Source organism: Mesoplodon mirus (genome assembly GCF_964341445.2).
Source record: "Mesoplodon mirus genome assembly, chromosome: 8".
In the NCBI taxonomy this organism is placed as follows: domain Eukaryota; kingdom Metazoa; phylum Chordata; class Mammalia; order Artiodactyla; family Ziphiidae; genus Mesoplodon; species Mesoplodon mirus.
The window spans coordinates 76,586,946-76,605,261 of record NC_138984.1 but is presented as its reverse complement, the minus strand read 5'-3'; the positions used below and the strand labels follow the sequence as shown (position 1 = coordinate 76,605,261).

General features: G+C 36.8%; 1 protein-coding gene across 8 annotated transcripts in view; it reads right to left on the bottom strand.

The window, feature by feature from the left end:
• The window catches only part of TANK (TRAF family member associated NFKB activator), a 78,193-nt gene that overhangs the window by 50,199 nt on the left and 9,678 nt on the right, over nucleotides 1–18,316 (bottom strand). For 6 of the 8 annotated variants that reach the window (XR_014294859.1, XM_082630531.1, XM_082630532.1 and 3 more), the window contains exon 2: nucleotides 6,879–7,026. Coding sequence is in view for 7 of the 8 variants with exons in the window: in XM_082630531.1 (XP_082486657.1) it covers nucleotides 6,879–6,977 (99 nt within the window). In the remaining variant the exon portion in view is untranslated. Of the gene's footprint in view, nucleotides 1–6,878; nucleotides 7,027–9,741; nucleotides 9,811–11,204; nucleotides 11,388–18,316 lie in introns of those variants that run through there. The other 2 variants (XM_082630527.1, XM_082630528.1) reach the window with 2 other exon arrangements.

The following is an 18,316-nucleotide window of genomic DNA, read 5'->3' as shown; positions in this document are numbered from 1 at the left end:
AAATACTATAAATGTTTGCTTCGTATATTTTTGAGTTTTGATGTTCAGTGCATATATGTTTATAACTGTTATACCTTCTTGATACAGTGATCCTTTTATCACTATGTAATGTCCCTCCTTTTCTTGTAACAATTTTTGACATAAAGTCTACTTTGTCTGATATTAGTATAGCCACAATTGCTCTCTTTTGGTTACTATTTGCATGGAGTCTTTTCCCATCCTTTCATTTTCAATCTATGCATGTTTTAAAATCTAAAGTGAGTCTTATAGACAGCACATAGTGGAATCCTGTTTTTCTATCCTTTATGCTAATCTATGTCTTTTGAGTAGGGTGTGACCCATTTATACTTAATCACCCATAGGGAGGTACTTACTTTTGTCATTTTGTTCTTTATTTTTTGTATGTCTTATAGCATTTTGTTCCTCATTTATTCTGCTACTGCCTTCCTCTGTATTTAGTTGGTTTTTTGTAGTGACACACTTTGATTCCCTTCTCCTTTCCTTCTGTGCATATTTTATATTTGCTTTGTGGTTATCACTGAGATTACATATAATATCCTGAAGTTATGACAATCTATCTCAAATCGACAACAATTTAACTTCAGTTGCATCCAAAACCTTATGCCTTTATAGCTCTGCCCCCCACTTTGTTATTGATGTCACAAATTTCACCTTTATATACTGTGTACCCATTAATATAGACTTAAAATTATTTTTTATACATTTGTCTTTTAAATCCTGTAGAAAATAAAAAGCAGAGTTACAAACCAAAACTACAGTAATACTGATTTTTATATTTGTCTATGTATTTACCTTTCCCAGAGGACTTTATGTTTTTACTTGGCTTCAAGTTACTCTCTAGCACTCTTTCACTTCAACTTGGACATTCCTTAGCACTTCTTGTAAGTCAGGTCTAGGGGTAATGAACTCCTTCCACTTTTGCTTGTCTGGGAATATTTTAATTTCTCCCTCATTTCTTAAGGACAGTTTTGCCAGATATAAAATTCTTGGTTAATAGTTTTTTTCTTCAATACTTTAAATACATCATCCCATTGTCTTCTGGTCTGCAAGGTTTTGCTGAGAAATCCACTGACAGCCTTATTGGGGCTCCCCTGTACATGATGAGTCACTTTCCTCCTGCTGCTTTCCAGATTCCACCTTTGTCTTTCAACAGTTTGATTATAATTTGTCTTGATGTAGGACTCTTGGATTTATCCTACATGAAGTGTGTTGAGCTTCCTGGATTTGTATATCCATGTTATTCCTTAAACTTGAGAAGTTTTATTATTTATTCAAATAATCTATTTCTTCAAAAGAATTTCTCTCTTCTCCTTCTCCCATGATGCATATATTGCTGCACTTGATAGTGTCCTATAAGTCCCTTATGTTCTGTTAACTTTTCTTTCGTTTTTCTTTTTGTACCTCAGGCTCCATTTTTTCAAATGACCTGTCTTTAAGTTCATTGATTCTTTCCTCTGCCTGTTCAAGGGTATTCCTGAACCCCTCTAGTAAAATTTTTATTTTGCTCATATTATCGCTTTCCCGATTTCCTTTAGTTCTTTGAGTCTGGCTTCCTTCAGCTCTTTGAGCATATTTACAACAGTTATTTTAAAGTCTTTGTCTGTTAAGTCTGATGCATGTGTTTCTTCAGGGGCTGTTTCTGGAAATTTATTTTGTTCTTTTGAAAGGGCTATGTTACTTCCCTGGTGGCCCAGTGGTTAAGTGGTTAAGAATGTGCATTTCAGGGCTTCCCTGGTGGTGCAGTTGTTGAGGGTCCGCCTGCCGATGCGGGGGACGCGGGTTCGTGCCCCGGTCCGGGAGGATCCCACGTGCCGTGGAGTGGCTGGGCCCATGAGCCATGGCCACTGAGCCTGTGCGTCCAGAGCCTGTGCTCCACAACGGGAGAGGCCACAGCAGTGAGAGGCCCGTGTACCGCAAAAAAAAAAAAAAAAAAAAAAAAAAAGAATGTTTATTTCAGCAAGCCTGGCATCTCACATTAAAATGGGAATGATTATGTTGTCTCTTGAGGATACAGATGCCTCTGTAACCCCCTCATATGAAGCTGTCTAGTGTCATATCAAACCACAGGGGTTGGGTGATGGAGTTAGATGTGGGAGAACAAAAAGATAAGTATGATCTTGCTTCATTATTGCCACTTCTGGGCCATTACTTGTTTAAACTTAAGCAAAAGACCATTCACAAGGCATTCAATTATACCAGTCTCTCCTCAAAACAGTTATCTTCCAAGATACTAGTCATTCCCTCACATTCAAGAATGTTTGCTCTTCCTTTCACAACAGTCTCTCTAAATGCTCCTAAACCTACCAACATTCTGGGAGAATTGCTCTAGTCTTAGAGTTTCTTGAATTCCTCAATCTCATTCCAGCTACCCACTTTTATGACTCATTATGAAGATAGAAGATCCTAAACATCAATATTTACTCATTGACAATAACCTATCCTTTGAACTCTCACATTCTTCTACTCCCTCTATATCTGTTCTCTCACTTCATGAACACTTCAGCCATAAACCTTTTTGTTCTTAGTCTGTTAGATTCCTCCTAGATTAGCTTCTTTCTGATTTTAGCTTATATTGCAAAGCACATAATTTCAATTGTTTTAGTATGCACTTTCTGGCCACCTAACCAGAAATTCTTCTACTCTTAACTCTACAATCTCTTAATCCTGGATTTGGCCACCCACTTGTTCTACTTCTATACCAAGAAACTTGCTGAAAAAATAACCAGCAAACATGGATTGACACCACCAAAAATTCATGGTAAAGGCTGGATGCAAAATTTTTCTTCTTTCTTTTCTTAACTGACGCTTTCAAGTCTTTATTACCACTTTCAGAATATCCTAAAATCATTTCACTCAGTAGATGACCTTATCTTGTATTTAACAGGAAAAAAAATGGACTCTCATATGATAACCCTATTTTTTGTTTATTTGATTTTTTAAATTGAATAAATTTGACATGTAACATTTTGTAAGTTTATGGTGTACAGTGTGTTACTTTTTTTTTAGTGTGTTACTTTGATACATTTATATATTGTAATAGGATGGTTATAGTCATATTTATCACATTAAATAATTGTAGTACAATATTATTATCTATATTCATCATACTGTGCATTGGATCTCTATGGCTTATTTACTACTTGTTACAAATTTAAACACCATCAGTCTTATCTGCCCCCTCCAATTCCTTAGTAACAACCATTCTACTCTCTGTTTTTTACAGGTTTGACTTTTTTTGGATTCCAGATATAAGTGATTCATGATAACCCTTTTAACTTCCTGCCACCTCCACCTCTTATCTGCAAACTTATTTTCATTTGCAGCTATTTCTCCCTCTTGTTCCCTCCAATTCTTAGAGGAATGGGTGTTTCTCCTCTTGTTCATAGTAAATTCCTTAACCTATTTCTGAATCTCTAGCGACCAACTGGTTTTCCTTATTTTCTTCCTCTTACCCTCCTGTCCTTCATATATTCTTTCACCCCATACATATAACTCAGAAATGTTATAAACATTCAAGGCTATGATGAAATCTGTTGTTCTATAACCTATGTCTATAATCTCCAATTCAGAACTCTACCTAGGCTTTTAGGTCCATAGTTGCAACCATCCATTGGACATTTTCACCTGCATGTCCCATAGGTAACCAAACCTAATAACTAAAATCTATACATCTTATTTCCCAATCCCTTAAATCTGAACCTTCTTCTCCATTCTTGGTTTCAGTTCATCAGCACCACGATTAATCCAGTCTTCTCTTCCAGATACATGGGTATCATCTTAGAATCTATGCCATCACCCTCAGAAGTGGCCTACATTCAGATGCCACCTGCTTTTCATTCTATCTCCTAAATAAAATCTTAGATTTCTTCCCAAATTTATTCCCAATGCTTAATTTAAGTCCTCATTTTGATCACTTGAAATGATTGCATTATTTCTTTTGTAAATTGAAGCATATGTACATATGTATTTAATATATGTATATTAACAGAAATATAATTTTATATATATATATATATATATATATATGCAACTTGATGCTTGCCACTTATTTTTATATTCCTGGATCTCAGACCATTGCTTAGCATCAATGTATGTTTGTTGAGTGATTTCCAGACTATTCTCTATCCTATTTATCCTCTATCCCACTGTCAGGAAGACTCTTCTAAAGCATATATTAAATCCTTCAATAAATTTTGAATGAATAAGAATACAGTACAAACTACATAGTCATAATCATTGAGATAGGGCTCTAATCTACCTTCACAGCTTCTTTTCCTATACTGCCCTATAGTTCCTTTTGGAGCCATAGGATCACCTTATGGTACACAAAACATACCATACATTCCCTCACTTCTAAGATTTTATTATATACTATTCTCTCTCTGCTTGCAGGATCCGTCTTCCCTAATTTACCCAACTCCTCCTAATCTTAGCTAAAGGGTTGGGCTTAGTAGTGGGCTTATGACCTGATCCTTCCAGACTGAGACAGATGCCTCTTCTCTGTGCTCACATATTATCCTGCACAGATCTCTACTGTAGCACTTAGTATCCTATGGTAATAACTTGATCTTCCTTTTATACTTATTGAAAGTTCCTTAAGGACATAAACTATATTTTATTTCAGTATTCTCAGAACCTCATTAAGGACCCAGTACACAGCAGACACTCAGTAATGTTTCTTAAATAAATCAGAATATTTAGAGTTTAACATATAAGAATACATAGTATGCATTTTTTCTTCCCCTGTTCTTGAGAAATGTAAAAAAATATTTCCCTTTCCCCTCTTTAAGATAATTGCTGCTGTGAGTGAAGGTTTCTTCCATGGCAGATAAGAGATTAAATTACAAAAGTTTTCAATTGCTTACCACTGGCCAGTGCAGAAAGAGGAGGAGACAGAGAAATTCCTGTGTCTGCCTTAACCCAAGAATATCTCAATACTCCTTTTCCCTAATTCTGTGTTTCCTAACTTTTCTAGGACAAGTACAGCATTGTTGAAGTTTCTTAATGAACCTAATGGGAAAATAAGAATAATAAAAGCTGGGAGTTTTTGTTTTGTTTTTTAAAAAGTGATTATGCCTTATACATGAACTAGAAAGGAAAAGAAATCCAAACTTCATTTCAATAATTGAGAAAGTACCTGTCATTATCCCATCTCTGTTTCTCTTATGCACCCCTAATGAAGACCTCTAGCCCATTAAGTTTACCTATATAACTGTGAGTATTCTTTTGTAAATCAAAAGGAGAATCACAAAGAATAATGATAATTTCTGAGGAATGCAGTGAAGTATGTATAACAGCTAGTTTTATAATAGATGTATTAAATGGAAAGGAGGAAGGGAATTGTGTAGTTCCTATATTTATGGAAGAAACTAAGAACCGCATGGCTAGCATACTTCTTAGACTTCAGAATTTCACAGGCTAGTAAATTTTTTTTTTAATTGAGGGAACCAACATAAGATCCTCCACTTTCAACTGCCTGTGCAGGAATAATTCAACATAGCAGGCCTTAGGCTGTTTATCTTCAGAAAGGCCTATTTGCAAGGCTGGGCCTTGACGGCATCTGGGAACTTGATTTTTGAAAACATTTAAGTGATGATTCTAAATGCTTTGCCAGCCTACTTAGACTGTACCATGAGATTTATGGTAAATAACTACCTTCCTTCTGAGAATCTGAAATTTTGGTTGACAGAGGGTGCCTATGTAACCAGCCCTTAAAAAAACCCCAAGCTCTTGAGTCTCAAATGGAGTTCCCCATGCCAAAACACTGCAAGTGTGTTGAGTGAATTTTTGAAGCTGGAGAGAGGGTGCTCTGTGTGACCTCTCACAGGAGGGAAAGAGCATAGGAAGCCTGCACACAGATTCCTCTAGACTCTGCCTGATGTCTTTTTCCATTAGTGATCTGGCTGTCTATCTTTACAATGTCTCTGTAATAAATCTTAGCTCTGAGTATGACAGTATACTAAGTCCTGTGAGTCCTTCTAGAGAATCGCAGAATGTGTGTATGGTATTGGGGACCCCCAAAACACTAAATAATGATATTAAACAAGCAAACAAAAAACTCTATGATCATCATTCAATGAATATATATGTTAATAAAACTTTGCTCTTTATTCTGACAGTACTGAAACATGGAAACAGTATCAGAATAAAGGACAGAATTTTAAACGGAATAAATTTAGCATTTTAAGAAGTTCATTACATTATTCTCATTTTTCTCATTTTGCTGTAGACCAGTGAAAACCTTATAATGGACCAGTAACAGACATGTGCCTGGTAACTACTAGACCAAGTAATTTTTGCCTGGGTATACCTTTCTTCCAATTTACTTTCTTTTGAAACTGAAAGCACTAAACAGAAGTTTTATGTGTACAGGAGTAATTTTAAAAAGCTGAACATTCTGGTAAGTCACTAAAGATTTCACTGAAATAGTTGATTTTTAACTGTTACATTTAAAGAATGGAAGACTATTATAAATTAATAACAAATTTAGTTCCAGGATATCTTAAGATTTGTATAGTCCTCTCACCAGCCAAATAACCAGGTAAAAAAAAATACAAAAAATAAAACTAGCTGAGATAGTAATACTTCTAACTTTTAGTTTGTCATTTTATTTAAAAATTATTTATGGAAGATAACATTCTTATCTTTCCTCAATACAATCACCTTAAAATGAATTCTTCCCACAGGTCACACAATGTTTTTAAAAAAGGTAGCAAATAAAAATCTCAAATTTCATCCATTAATATATCACTGTTTTAGTTCTTCAAGGCACTTTCTAACAATATAATATTTTCCATTGCACAACACTCAAATTCCATTTACCAGGGTAAATAACTTTTCAAACCAAAACCACATACCTTTTGCTGTAGTTCTTTTACTGCTGAATCTCTATCCATGCATGCCTGTCGAAAGGCTTCATAAGCTTTATTGAGTTGCTCGCCAATGTTTTTATCCATTCCTCTCTGTCCTGTAGCATCACTATAAATGATGGAGTAAATGACAGGTCTGGCAAATAATTGAAAAATTTAGATAGTTATTAAGTTATATAAATCTCATTTAAAAAATGTACCTCAAAGACAGTTCTATATGGTTTATCATGAACATTATAGCACCAAGTACTATAAAGTTTTATAAAGGCAAAAAAGCCTCATTTAAAATCCTGATCAGAAATATTGTGAAACCTTAACTTCTACAATTTTTAAATATTCTTTACTAATGTTTAAGGAGCAATTAGGGTTCCAGTTCATAAAGATGCTACTCTGCAAATGGTATTCTATAAATGCAAGCTAAAAATGGAAAAATATAAAAGGCCATTTGTTATTCATCTTTATTACAGAAATGCACAACAGGATTAGCAATGTGAGAAGGGACTTCTTTTTACTAAATGGACAGTTATTCCCACTTACAAGGTAAATGCCTGCTACACTGAAATTAGAGCAAAATTAAGTAGATAAATGTTTGTGGATGGAGTTCACACTGTTGTTATCACAGAGCAATTAAAATGTGTGAAAATGCTCTTATTTTAGCACAAAATCTAGGGAGAGCTGCCGTTGGACTCTACATTAAAAAAGAAAAATCACATCCCATCAGTCCTACCCCTATGCTCTATTAGTTTGCCAACTTTTTTGCTATTTCTGAACTACAGGTGATTTACTCAGTGGAGGTAATTTACTTTTATCGTCTCAACTTGGATAACATCTCTAATGACATTCCCTGACTCTGAGCAGAGGGTCATCTAATGACTGATTCTTCCTGTCAAGCTGTGAAAACCACAGCACAGAGCCTTTCTCTTAATCCTCTGAAAGCCAGAGTAGACAAAGTTCTCTATCAGTCATAGGGGATTTTGGGGGGTACCAAATTATTTCACTCCCTTATGATTAGAAATCCTTCATAACCGTCTCTAACCTTTTATAACACCTTTATTTTATCGTCGGGTATACATGCTTTAAAAAACTTTCAGTATTTTACATTAAGATGTTCATATAACATAAATTCACCATTCTAAAGTATACACTTCTGTGGTTTTCAGTATATTCACAATGTTGTGTAACCATCACCAATATCTAATCACAGAACATTTTTATCACCTCAGAAAGAAACCCTGTACCTATTAGCAGTTAGTTCCAATTCACATCTCCCCTCTATCCCCTGACAACCACTAATCTACTTTCTGACTCTATGGATTTGCCTACTTTGGACATTTGGAGTCATAAAATACATGGCCTTTGTGTCTGGCTTTTTTCATGTAGCATAAAATTTCCAACCTTTATCCATGTTGTAGCATGTAACAGTACTTCATTGCTTTTTATGTCTGAATAATATTTCATTTTATGAATATACTATAATTTGTTTATTCATTTCTCAGTTAATGGACATTTGGGTTGTTTCCACTTTTTGGTTATTTTGAATAAAGCTACAATTTGTGTATATACCTGTGTGAACATATGTTTTTAATCTCTTAGATATATGCCTGGGAGCAGAATTCCTGGGTCAGATGACAGTTATGTTTAACTTTTTGAGGAACTCCACAAAAGTTCCAGACGTTTCCACAGAAGCTGTACCATTTTATATTTCCACTAGCAACATACAAGAGTTCCAATTTCTCCACATCTTCACCAATAATTGTTGTCCATTTTAAAATTATATGCTAGGATCCTAGTGGGTATGAAGTGATACTTGATGTTGAGCATCTTTACAGTGCTTATAGGTCATTTTAAAATTATATGCTAGGATCCTAGTGGGTATGAAGTGATACTTGATGTTGAGCATCTTTACAGTGCTTATTGGTCATTTGTATATCTTCTTCGGAGAAATGTCTAGTAAAGTCCTTTGCCCACTTTTCATATACACATACATATATATATATAATTGTAATATTTTCTCCCATTCTATAAGTTATCTTTTCATTTCTTTGATAGTGCCCTTTGACAAAGTTTTTAGTTTGATGAAGTCCAGTTTATCTATTTTTTTTTGTTCTTGTGCTTTTCATATCATATCTAAGAAACCATTGCCTAACCCAAGATCACATGGATTTTTCACCTGCATTTCCTTTTAGAAATTTTATAATTTTAGCTTTTTTTTAAAAAAAATAAATTTATTTATTTATTTATGTATTTTTGGCTGTGTTGCGTCTTCGTTTCTGTGCGGGGGCTTTCTCTAGTTGCGGCAAGTGGGGGCCACTCTTCATCGCAGTGCACGGGCCTCTCAATGTCGCGGCCTCTCTTGTTGCGGAGCACAGGCTCCAGACGCGCAGGCTCAGTAGTTGTGGCTCACGGGCCTAGTTGCTCCGCAGCATGTGGGATCTTCCCAGACCAGGGCTCGAACCCGTGTCCCCTGCATTGGCAGGCAGATTCTCAACCACTGCGCCACCAGGGAAGCCCTACAATTTTAGCTTTTACACTTAGATCTTTGATCCATATTGAGTTAATTTGTGTAATATGGTATGAGGCAGGGCTCCAGATTCATTCCTCTGCATGTGGCTAGCCAGTTGTCCTGGTATCATTTGTTGAAAAGGCTATTCTTTTCCCACTGAATGCCCTTGGCAGCCTTGTTGAAAATCAGTTGACCATAAATCACAATGCCCTTTTAAATACCTAGGTAGTATTTCAATCCCATCAGCCAGTCTTTCATTTTAAGATACTAAATACACTCCTAAGTTATTTTCTAGGCTTGATAAAAACAATTTCATGGATTTTATTATGGGGATTACAGTGTCTTTACCTTGTGAAGCAATGAAAGAATGATATATTTTTTAGGCACTCCACTTGAAATTTGTTTTTACTGCTACCTCTGATAGATGGAAAAGATGAAATACTGTTAGGATAATTAACATTGCCAGGATCTCTGACATACCATAGACACTATGGAAACATGAGTAATTAGCATGAACACAAAGCATCACTTTGAGTATTTATTTAGATACTATTATCATTCAAAAAATTGATTTAGGGTGGCTTAAAAAAACACACAAGATTAAAAATAAGTATATAAACAGGAAAAGAAAAATAAGGGTAGGTAGCTACAGGGACTATAGTATACTGTAATATGCTCATGCAGAAATTAGACAATTTAAGTAGCTAAGTGGCTAGGTTGTCTATCACTGTCTTAATAAGCTGCAGATGTCATAACAAATTGTCAATGTAAACCACACCTATATTTATCTGGGACAAACAAGAGGCTTGAATTGGGAACCCATCTCGTTTCTTGTTTTGTTCTATCACTGACTGACCCTGTGAGCTTAGTTCAGGGCCACTAAATCTTTTGGGACTCAAGTTTCTGTCTCTTCAAAACAAAAAAAGATGTCTGGATTCAATTTCTAAGGAACTTCTTTGTTCTATAGTTCTTGAGTCTGTGAATCTAAAAATGCATGTCTGTTTCATCAAGAAGGTGCATTCTTGCTTTAAAAAATGTAAATACAGTACTAAAAACAGCTGCATCATATGCAAGTAAATCATGTGCAGCCTTCATTTCAGTTCCTTGAATTAGATCACACAAATGTCACTAGGAAGAGTTACTGAGTAAATTCCACATGGAGGCATCCTATTTTTTGAAATAAGAATGTATGCTGGGAGATATGATTCAGGTCAATACAACTAAATAAATGATACATTTAATTCCTATCTCACAACCAAGAAGAAAATTGGGTGTTAGATCAGTGACACTGACCAGAGAAAAAGGAAAGAGTCTCTGGGACCCAGCTAATTAAATTGGACAGATTTCAAATATTAACACTCTGAACTTTAAAGCCACTTGTTCCTCTATTTTTTAAAGCATTTGTTAAGTGTAAAATTAATTTCACAATTTAAGAGGCAGTCACAATTCAATTACATTTTGGTATGCCTTCTGCAAAACTTGCCAGGCTCCAGGGAAATGGTTTTATTTACAATAAACATGCTCAAACTCAAATCAAATGGCCACTCTCATCCCCTAAACCCAGGAGGTCCAAGCTAGAGCCAGCTCTGCCTTGGAAACATTCTTCTAGTTATGGCTTCACTCTTTTAAATGTATTTTAAGGAAAGCCTTCCATGGTAATTTATTTCTAGGTTTCGTTTACTAGTTTCCTCATACCACACAAGGAAAAACTTAACTCACTGATGCCCGAGACAGTATATCTGGGTGGGCAGAATACAAAGCATCCCACCCCCAGGGTAATCCTGGCTTCAGGATAGTCCTGTCACACCTACCTCTATTCCTCTGACAGAAGTTCCTTTTTTCTTTTGGGTTGTTCCTGTAAGATGGAAAATGGAGGGTGACAAGTTCCTATTCTGCCTCCCAGGTCCAGCATGTGCTTGCACAGGAAGAAGTACTAAGAAAATCCCTGGGCATCAGGCTGCTTCCTCTTTCATTGATCCTTGGTTCATAATGAAACTGTTCTAGGATAGGAGAATCAGCCTGCATGAGGGCAATAATTTTATTTTCCCTTGGTAAAATTTCTCAGCTCCAACAAAGGTATGTCAACTACTAGGGCCAAACTTTGATTTCAATAAAATATATACCATTATGATTCAATTAAATTAGAAAAACTCAAGTACTTGTTTGCTTAATACATGTAAGGCACTATGTGGGATGCAGCAAGGGGCTTTAGGGATAGTGCCACCTTAATGTTGTGTTCCTTTTACAAAGTTTTTCACCAGCTCTTCATTTCCTGTTACTGGTATTCCAATCTGACTGATAAGGCTCAGAGGAGTTAAATGACCTGCATACAGCTACAAAGCTATAAGCAAGTGACTGGGACTAAATCTTTGAAACTCTTAGTTCAAGGATTATTTATTAAAGCCAGCTGCAAAGTATTCTCCTAAAATGCCATGATGGATGTTTCATTCCATAAAACAGTTACTGAGTGCCAACAAAAAACAAAGCCTGGGCTGGGCGCCACTGATGTAGTGAAAACAAAACAGACATGAAACCTACCCTGACGAAGGCACCATTAGCTGTAACTTAAAGAATATATATGAGTACCTGGAGATATTAAAGGCTAGAGTTTGGAAAGGAAAGTGCTCACTTCTATTTACAAGGTTTAGGAAAGGCTTTGAGAGGTAGATGGCATTTGACTTGGGTTTTGAATTATGGGTAGGAATGACCTCACCCATTCCTTTTATTTGACTGTCAAGTAGCAGTCATCCTTTCTAAAACAGGTTCCTGACAGCTATAAAGATGTCTTTTTGTGCTAGATAATATCCATTCTTCACTAAAACAGCCCAGGATTACATACATTTCTTATGCATTGTTCAGTTTGAATTTCCAGATCAGGACAACTCTGAAAACCTGAGACAATTCTTAAGTATAACAATTATGGTTACTTATAGAAGTGATTAATTAGGCTAGTGCTTGTCCATGATGCTTGAAAAGAAGCAAGGGTAGTAATGAAATAAAGGACAAGTCCTATATCTGCTCTGGACCTCGATTTTCCTTGCTTTTAAAATGAAGGGGTTACAAGACAATCTCCTTCAACTTTATGATTAGACAGCATTTCTAAACAAATACAGAGTATAGAAGCTTTTACTTGGCAAATAGTGATTTATTTTTCCTCATAAATGATATCATAGATTTAAAAGTTACAAGCCAGTTGATATGGTAATTTGTTTAAAGATAGTGAGAAGTATGGAATAAAGTTATATGGGATGTCCTAGAAGAGATACGATACTGTGAAAATATGTGATATGAAAATACATGATGTACCACTGTGAAAATGAATGACTTTATTTATTTCATAACAATTATATAGTCCCTCCTAACACTTTACTAGGTAGAATGAAAAAAAAGTACAGGCTTTGAATTCAGATCTCAGATCTGCAGTTTTCTAGCCATTTACTTAGCTTCTCTGAGTATTAGTTTTCTTATACATGGTTTGTAGGATTATTGTGAAGATTGAGATCATATATGAAGCAATATCTGTTAACTGTTCCTCAATATCCATTCTCTCCTCTTCTAGTATTCCTGAGTTTTAGCTGATGTGGTCATGTGACTGTCATTGGCAAGAAAGTGTAACTTCCAAGACAAGCTCTCTTCTTTTTCCCTTTCTCAGTTGGATGGAATATTGTGATTAGTCATCCGAAACACTGTGGTGAGGGCAACACTTCCAGGATGGTGGAACAAGGAGATGTGGAACAACAAGAATGAAGATGCCCAGGTCCTTGACACTGTGGAGCTGCCAGATCAGCTCTGGACATCTTATACTTTGAATTGTAATAGAGCTGCCAGATCAGCTCTGGACATCTTATACTTTGAATTGTAATACGTGAGAGAAATAAAATATCTGTCTTATTTGTTCAAGCCACTGTCTTTGGGGGTCTCTTAAGAGAGGAGCTGAGCTGTATCCTAACTGGTACAATATTCAAGATTGGTTCAGTGCCGAACACACAGTAGGTTCTCCTTTTTCCATGGGAAAGAGACAAAACTCATAGTCTTTGCCTTATAAGCTCTAATTAGAGCTTATAATTTAGTAAGGCAGAAACACATGGAAATGATTAACCATATTAGCAGGTCAATTATAAATGTGTAAAAATGTATAAGCGTATCTTGAGTATCTTGATAGGTATCTGGGAAACGCAGGTAGAAGCATTTGTAGGAACTGACCCAAAAGCTCACTCAAGATTTGTACATTTCATTGTATTTAAGTTTTATCTCAAAAGAAGAAGAAAAGAAAGAACTGTTAGATAAAGAGTATAGGCAGGGGCCTCCCTGGTGGCGCAGTGGTTGAGAGTCCGCCTGCCGATGCAGGGGATACGGGTTCGTGCCCCGGTCTGGGAGGATCCCATATGCCGTGGAGCGGCTGGGCCCGTGAGCCATGGCCGCTGGGCCTGCGCATCCGGAGCCTGTGCTCCGCAACGGGAGAGGCCACAACAGTGAGAGGCCCGCATACCGCAAAAAGGAAAAAAAAAAAAAAAAAAAAAAAAAAGAGTATAGGCAGGAAAAAGGCTCAATAGAAGGAACAATTAACATGAGAGGAACTGTGGAAGGCTTCACAGAGGATCTGACACTTATACTGGGCCCTGAAATATGAGAAGGATTTCAACAAGTAGAGAATGAGAGGGGAAAGAACATTCACTCTGAAAGAGCAGAGGCTCTGAGAAATCACTAGTATAGTGCATTTAGGGACTGCTGGCGAGTATTGTATTTATGAAAGTAAGGTGTATGTACAGATAGGATGGAGAGGTCAGGGTGCTAAGTCAGGGTGCTAAGACAGGTGCAGAGTCAGGGCCACCATGTGTGACTGTGTGGCACTGAAAGAACCCTACGGGTACCATTCATGTAGACCATAATTGGAAAGAGTTACACCCTAGAGTTACAGAGTGCACTAACTACATAAACTATACACAGCAGATTAGATAAGGCCAGATTGCAGTAGATCTTGAATGTCACTCTAAGCAATTTAGACTTTAACTTGCTAACATTAAGGAATAATGGAGGATTGTCAAGCAGGAGATGGATATGTTTTAGAAAGATTAACTGGATACCAGCAGGGAATATAAACTAATGAGGGAGACAAAGTGAGGATATCCTTAAGAAACTACTGCTGTATTCTGGGTGAAAGATGAGGGCTTAAACTAGAGTAGGGAAAATGAAAGATGAATGGATTCAAGAGACATTTTAAAGGTAGAATCAACAGGATTTGTTGGCCAACTGGATCTGTACAACAGACAAGAAGGAAGCATTCAGGGCCCAGCAATTCTGAATCAGTTGGCCTGGGAAGGAGTCCTCTAATCTATATTTTAATAAGTAAAGTAATCAGGTTATTTTGTTAAAGATAGTCCACCAGCCATATTTTTCAAAAATTAGGCAAACAGTGATGCTAGTCAGCCACAGGGAAACAGGAAGAAATACTGAGGGGGAGAGGAGAGGATATTGAATTCAATTCTGAACAAAAGTGTTAACAGAAACATAATTAACAACAGTCAGGAAAAATGTACCAACTGAGTGATAATGAAATCTAAAGGAAGAAATGATGGCTAAGTATTCCTTCCCTCCTGCTTATATTCTTAAAGTTTTTAATGTCCTCTGATACTCGTTGACAGTCAACCAGGCCAAAATCTTTTTACCAAAAAAGAAACAAACAAACAAAACCCTTACATTTTTTAAAAGAAAACAGTGGAGAGAGAAAGAAGCAATACTTGTTATTGTACCACTTTGTGTCACAAGATGCACACTTTTTTTCTCCCAAATATAAACCAAAAAAGAGGATAGGCCCACTGGACAATGTCAGAAGGAAAACTAGGATATGCATAAAACAGTAAGGCATTTTAGTATAAGTCTGTTACCTTATATGAAGAGATTATTAGCCAAACAGGTAGGAATGTTATCTGACGTTCTGTTCTGTTAACATTTATACGGTGTTAAATAACAAGAAAAATAACTTTCTGGTAGAGTGTTATTTTTCTTAAGTCTCTCTCTTCTACTCTACCAAATTTATGATAATGAAATAGTATTATTAATGATCTTTCACAAGAGTAGAATGTTTGTACCTATCTTCTGGTTTTAATTTAAAAAGTGTGAAAAAATATTTTCAGTAATCTTAAAAAGGTCCCCCCAACCAGAAGAGATGACACAGGATGTACCAGATTCATAAAGGGCAAAGTTGTTTTTGAAAAAGAAGTAGTTAAAATCTCATGAGTTCACAGATTAGGGGCCCCTCCAGCATCTCTGAGTCATTTACTAAATCATAACCACTACGAAAGGACAGAGCTCTTCTATGAAAAGAGAATGAAACTTCGGGAGACAGAGGACCTTTTCACAAAAAGGCCTATTTTCTCTTAAATCGCAGTTGAAATTGCTGAGCAGTCATTTAGCCTTGAGAATATTACCAATGATAAATGGGAACAGGCAAAAGCCTACATAATTATAAGCTGTACTCTGTGCTCTTAATTACCAGCACAGAACTCTATGGCTCTTCATACCCCTGCTTTTAATTTCCCTGAGGACACCTAGAGGCTGCTGGGCAAATGTTTGCAAGTCACAACTTGTCTTATTAGAAGTAACTGAGAGAACTCCAGTGGGAAAATAAATAAGGTTTCAGAGATATCCACATCTCCATTCCTAGTCATTCCCAAGATGTTTAGGTTGTGACTTTAAATGTATAATATGATAAAAGGTTAAAACCAGATACAATATTTTTATACCATGCAACACACTTTCTTACTCCTATTGTTGAATACTCCTGAATACAGGACTAAAAATCCCTGGGTAGCCTGACAAACCAACTTCTCAAACCTGCCTCTGTGCCAAAATTACCCAAATCTCTACCCTTTTCAGGGCCACTCCAGTTTTCCTCAAATGTGAATATTCAGATCTAGTTAAGTCCCAACACTTGTTATGCTACCCTACTGTGGAGGAGCAAGAGTTTATTAAAAAATTTGATTCTCTGTTTCATTTCCTTTTGCAACTGGAAAAAGTGAAAAGATGCTATAAAATAAAGATTCCAAATCTTATTTTTAACTGAGACCACATCTTGTGTAAAATGTGTTAATTTCTCTCTTAATACAAGTCAGAGAATCAAAATTAAAAAGCCTAGTCAACCAAAGATAAAATCAGAGTTGAAGTGCAGAAAACATGTCCAGTCTAGATATGCTTGTTGATGGGTGAGAGTGAATAAGCTGTAACCTTTCTGTGGACCTCAGTTCCCTCATCTGCCCCAGTTTAGAATGTCTGGGGTACAGCATGCTGTAGGACATGGGTTCCCAACCTGTCAGTACATTAGAATAATCCAGGGCAGTTTCAAAAAACAGATCAGCCATCCCTGTCCAAGACTTCTTGGATCATAATTTTTTTGGTGGAGGGGGGCCAGTGAGGGGAGGAAGAGGGAGAAGCAAGTGTGATAGATTTAGAATCACTGCCATAGGGGATCAAGTCATAACTGGAAAAGCACTGTACTCTGTAAAACACTACACAAATATGCACCAAGGTGGGAAAATAGGCTTTCATAAACTGTCCTTTTGTTCCACGGTGATCTGCTTTATGAACTGTTCCAAAAGAAGTGTATAGAATTGAGAAACAAAAATAGCAATTGCTAAGGTAGATATTCTTAAAAAAAGAAAAAAAAAGGTATTTTGATACTTTGGCAGATGGTCCAGAGCAACAGCACTCTTGTTGATCTTGGTTCCATGAAATTTCCACAATTCATCAGTCTATGTGACAACTGTTTTCTCTATTAATGGAAGAGACACCATTAATGGCATTTGCACTGAAGTTCATGCTGAAAGAGAAATCTGAGTGTGACCAGAGCTCTTCTCCCACCAAGCAGTCCTTATAACTTGATTCTACCCCTACCAATACTCTAAATCATCTCAATTCTATTTAAATTCTCTAACTATCTACAGATAGTTTAGAAAGGGCATAGATACCAGTGCCATGCCTTCAATCTGAAGAGGCACACAGCTACAGTGTCATGCCTTCGATCTGAATAGGCACACAGCTATGAACCAGAAGGACAATCTTAGTCTTATAATTGAATGGGAAGCTTCCCAACAGTGGTGGTGGTTCCCTATTTCCTCCCGGGAAACATTAGGGACAGGGGTAGAGACTGACACCTGCTGAGGTAAAAATTGCTTGCTGCTTGACATAAACCACCTTATTTTAATGTTCCCTTTCCAGATAAGGAAACTGAGCTTCAAAAGGTTAAATACGTTGCCTGAGGTCAACGAATTAGAAAATGGAAGACCCAGATAAACCTGGGTCTCTTTGATGTGAAAGTCCAACATCCTAGCTCTTTTCACCCTTATTTAGTTTTTATTTTATTTTATTTTTTTTATTTTTTATTTTTTTGCGGTACGTGGGCCTCTCACTGTTGTGGCCTCTCCCCTTGAGGAGCACAGGCTCCGCATGCGCAGGCTCAGCAGCCATGGCTCACGGGCCCAGCCGCTCCGCGGCATGTGGGATCTTCCCAGACCGGGGCACGAACCCGTGTTCCCTGCATCGGCAGGCGGACTCTCAACCACTGCGCCACCAGGGAAGCCCTTTTATTTTATTTTTAATCAAAGCATAACACACCTACATTTTAATGAGTAAAATAACTTTATAAGGTTTAAGAAAAACAGTAGTACCTTACTCTCCTCCCTTCCCATTTCCTGCTTCACCTTGGCAACAATTTTCAGCTCTTTTGGTTGATTCCTCTTTTTTTAAAAAATAAATTTATTTTTATTTTATTTTTAATTTTTGGCTGCGTCAGCTCTTCGTTGCTGCACGTGGGCTTTCTCTAGTTGCAGCGAGCAGGGGCTACTCTTCGTTGCGGTGCACGGGCTTCTCATTGCAGTAGTTTCTCTTGTTGTGGAGCACGGGCTCTAGGCGTGTGGGCTTCAGTAGT